At 43.5% G+C, this 3,321-nt stretch overlaps 1 protein-coding gene across 1 annotated transcript in view; it reads right to left on the reverse strand.

The window, feature by feature from the left end:
- ARHGAP10 (Rho GTPase activating protein 10) overlaps window positions 1–2,922 on the reverse strand; it is a 235,057-nt gene extending 232,135 nt beyond the window's left edge. The window contains exons 1-3 of the mRNA XM_029950836.1: window positions 2,898–2,922; window positions 2,680–2,775; window positions 2,545–2,606 (exon numbers count right to left, since the gene is read on the reverse strand). Coding sequence (XP_029806696.1) covers window positions 2,545–2,606; window positions 2,680–2,775; window positions 2,898–2,922 — 183 coding nt within the window. The remainder of the gene's footprint in view (window positions 1–2,544; window positions 2,607–2,679; window positions 2,776–2,897) is intronic.
- Between the last annotated feature and the right edge of the window lie 399 nt (window positions 2,923–3,321).

Below are 3,321 nucleotides of genomic sequence, written 5' to 3' on the forward strand. Positions count from 1 at the left end.
CTCTCTTTTTATATATGCTCAAACTGTTCCAAAATAAACAAGTAAAAAGAAAAAAAGCATTAGATGTCCTTTTAATTTGATGGTTGGTCATAGCTGCTCCCCCCAACCCCTGTCCCAAACTGCCTTCTGGCTTTGAACAGTTTCCTGCTTGCAGCAGGAGATGCTGTTTCCACAAATGTGTTGTAACATTCCATCCCATTCCTCCCTGAGGGTCCAGCCTTAAACAGACAATATCCTATTTCTACTTCTACCCTGTACCAGAAACCCACCTCATCATCCCCATCCTATCTAAACGACCCTATATCAACCCCCCCTCACAGCTGAAGATTGCACCAAGATGCAATATTAACAGCTCTGAGGACCACACTCCATCTGACAGCTGGGAGCTAAGGCCACGTTCTAGGTTTCTGACCTAGTCAATGCATCTCAAGGAACACAAAACAGAAACAGAATATCAAGACAGGAAGTAGTCGCGCAGTATTCTGGTGGTGCAAAATCCAGCACGGGTCTGCCTGGAACCCTCTTCCCCTAAACACCAGGATACCTCACAGTTCTCATCCATAAAGGCCTCCCTCACCACCCAACATATAGGAGTACCCTGCCCCACTCTCTGATTCTCTGGCTACTAACTATTTCATTCTGATTCTTTTTTGTTGTTTTGGGGTTGTTGTTTTTTTAAGTTTATTCATTTATTTTGAAAGAGACAGCATGCACAAGTTGGAGAGGGACAGAGAGAGAGAGAGAGAGAGAGAGAGAGAATCCCAAGCAGGCCCTGCAATGACAACAGAGAGCCTGAAGTGGGGCTCAAATTCACAAACCACGAGATCATGACCTGCTCTGAAGTTGGACGCTCAACCGACTGAGCCGCCCAGGGGCCCCTCTGTATTTGATTTTGTAGAACCTATCACTGCTGACCTATAGGCCATGTTTATTCACCACCTTCCCTCCCTAGAATGCAGCTTCCATGAGGAAGCTTGCTTGCTTTTGCTCTGTGTGCTCAGATCCTAAACAGTAACTGGAACACTCAAGGAGGTCAAATGTATATTTGCTGAAATCTCAGGATCCCAGAAGAAGTACAACTAAATATCAAAACGGGCTGGGAACAAACAAGTTGATCCTATTAACGTAAACTGAGAACACACACTTCCATCCCTACCCATATACCACACGTAGTACACAGGTGATACCACTATTTTGATCCACTATCACATTTAAACTTTCCTATACAGCTGAAAAACCAGTGACTCGGGATCGCACAAATAATGGTTGACGACGTCAGTCTGTGCCAGAAAAACCTAACTGGACCACAGTACCTTCACATGCCCTCTGCTGTATTTGCAATAAACAAATCATCTCAGGATACAGGGTACAGTGCAAATTACATTGGGGATTTTAGAAGCCACAGGTCACTGTCACTTTTAAGTCAAAATCAGTGCCCTCCCACTACTTCTTCGCCTACTGAGACTCCACTAGACAGAAACCCCACCAGTGCCCCCACCGACGAGAGCAATTACAGGACCATCTGGGAAGCTGGCCAACATGGTGGGCGGCTCAGAGTGCCTGGTTCTGCCTCTACGTCTCAGCTGCCATGTGCTCCGTTTCCTTGACCATAAAATAAGGGCAATATCATAGGTTGGTCACAGGGTTGATGCCCCAGTACCAGACACAGATAAAGGCTATCTTGGCTGTCATGTTCAATATTATTATTACAAGCACTTCTGAGCCTACTTGTACACTTATACTGTAGCACAATTCTAGGTAGGACACATTCTCAAGGACATAGAAAAAAGTTTGTCATTTTTTTTTAAAGCCTGTAAATTCTGGTGAGCATGGGTAGTATATAACAATCTGGAAGCAGTTCTCCTATAAATCTTTACTGAATGAATGAATCACAGACATTAGGAAAGAAGCTTTTAAGAAAGGTGAGAAATTATTACTCAATACCCTCGAAATCCATTGCTGAGCATTTGTTAAATAAAATCATCCACTCAATGCACTCGGCATATAGCATCAAGCAAGTAGAGAGAACCCACTGGGGAGTTACTGTTGTGATCATGAATCTCAAGGCAAAGCGGGATTCTAAGGACTTCCTGGCCCAAATTCTCTCCCTCCACACAACCTAAAAATCTACAGAAGTATGATTCAGACTCTAACATTGCTCTGCTGTCCCTCAGCCTCTACATAAGCTTTTCTGCCTTTATCTTCTGGGAACATCAATGTGCTGCCTGAGACTCAATTTAAATTAAAGTCCTCCACTGCAAACAAAAATCTAGAAAGTACTGCTAGAGTGCAACCCACTATTTTATGGAAAAAGAAACAGGGCCTTGGTCTAGAGGTCCAGCAGCTTGTCTAAGATCTCACCACAGTACGCCTCACCATGGAACTAGAAATCCAGGCTCCTGAAACCTCATCCAGGCCCCTTTCTACTACTCCGCATTACTTTATCCACAGATAAATGCATCAAAACTTCTACCAGAACTAGCTTCTAAACCCAGATTTTCTATGCTTGAAATTGAACTTACTAATTCACATCCCACAACTCACCATAATTTCTCTCTGTTCTTCCAGATTCTTCAAAAAATTAGAAAATTCGCGTAAGGAAGCATCTACAAAGAGAAAGTCATGATTATTTGGTGGCCAAGGCAAAGGAAGTCAAACCAAAACCTCACTGTTATGTACCTATGCAGCGTTCATCATCCGTCTCTGCGTCACCGATAAACTCAAATTTAAAGTCTCGGAGTGAATGAGCAAACTTCCGCTGGGCTGCTGAAAGACCTAGAAAGAAAGATTTAATGATTATTTCGAACCTTGTTTTAACTCCAGGCTTAAAAGAAATATATTTGTCCTAAGGCCATCAGAACTGTAGGCTCTTCACCCAATTCAAGAGGAGGCACAACCCAACTCCTTTGCCAAGGGGCCCATCACCCTCAACGTGGTATGCTCTGGCACAGAACACGTGCTGGAGAAATGTTTACTCCCTCCCCTCCCCTCTTCTTCCTCAGAGATGTAACTGCTTCACATTGTTTCCCAAAGTTCTTTGCCTTTATCTGCTCACTCAGGTCAGAACTTGCCCAATTCAAAAGTTCAGGCTATGATTAGGAATACATATACCTGACGGTATCTCCCAAGGCTAGACGAGAACTGGCTGGATGCCAAGGTTTCAAATATAAAAGTATAAAAGCTCAAATTCAGCCGGCCAGATGCCCTTAACTGACTGGCAAACTCCAGCCAGAGAAACCCAAAAGATCAAAGAGTTTTCACAGAAAACAGCATCAGGAGGTAGTAAATGCCAAGCTTAAATGATAGAATTCATTCTGCAAA

The sequence above is a fragment of the Suricata suricatta genome, chromosome 1 (genome assembly GCF_006229205.1).
Source record: "Suricata suricatta isolate VVHF042 chromosome 1, meerkat_22Aug2017_6uvM2_HiC, whole genome shotgun sequence".
Classification (NCBI taxonomy): domain Eukaryota; kingdom Metazoa; phylum Chordata; class Mammalia; order Carnivora; family Herpestidae; genus Suricata; species Suricata suricatta.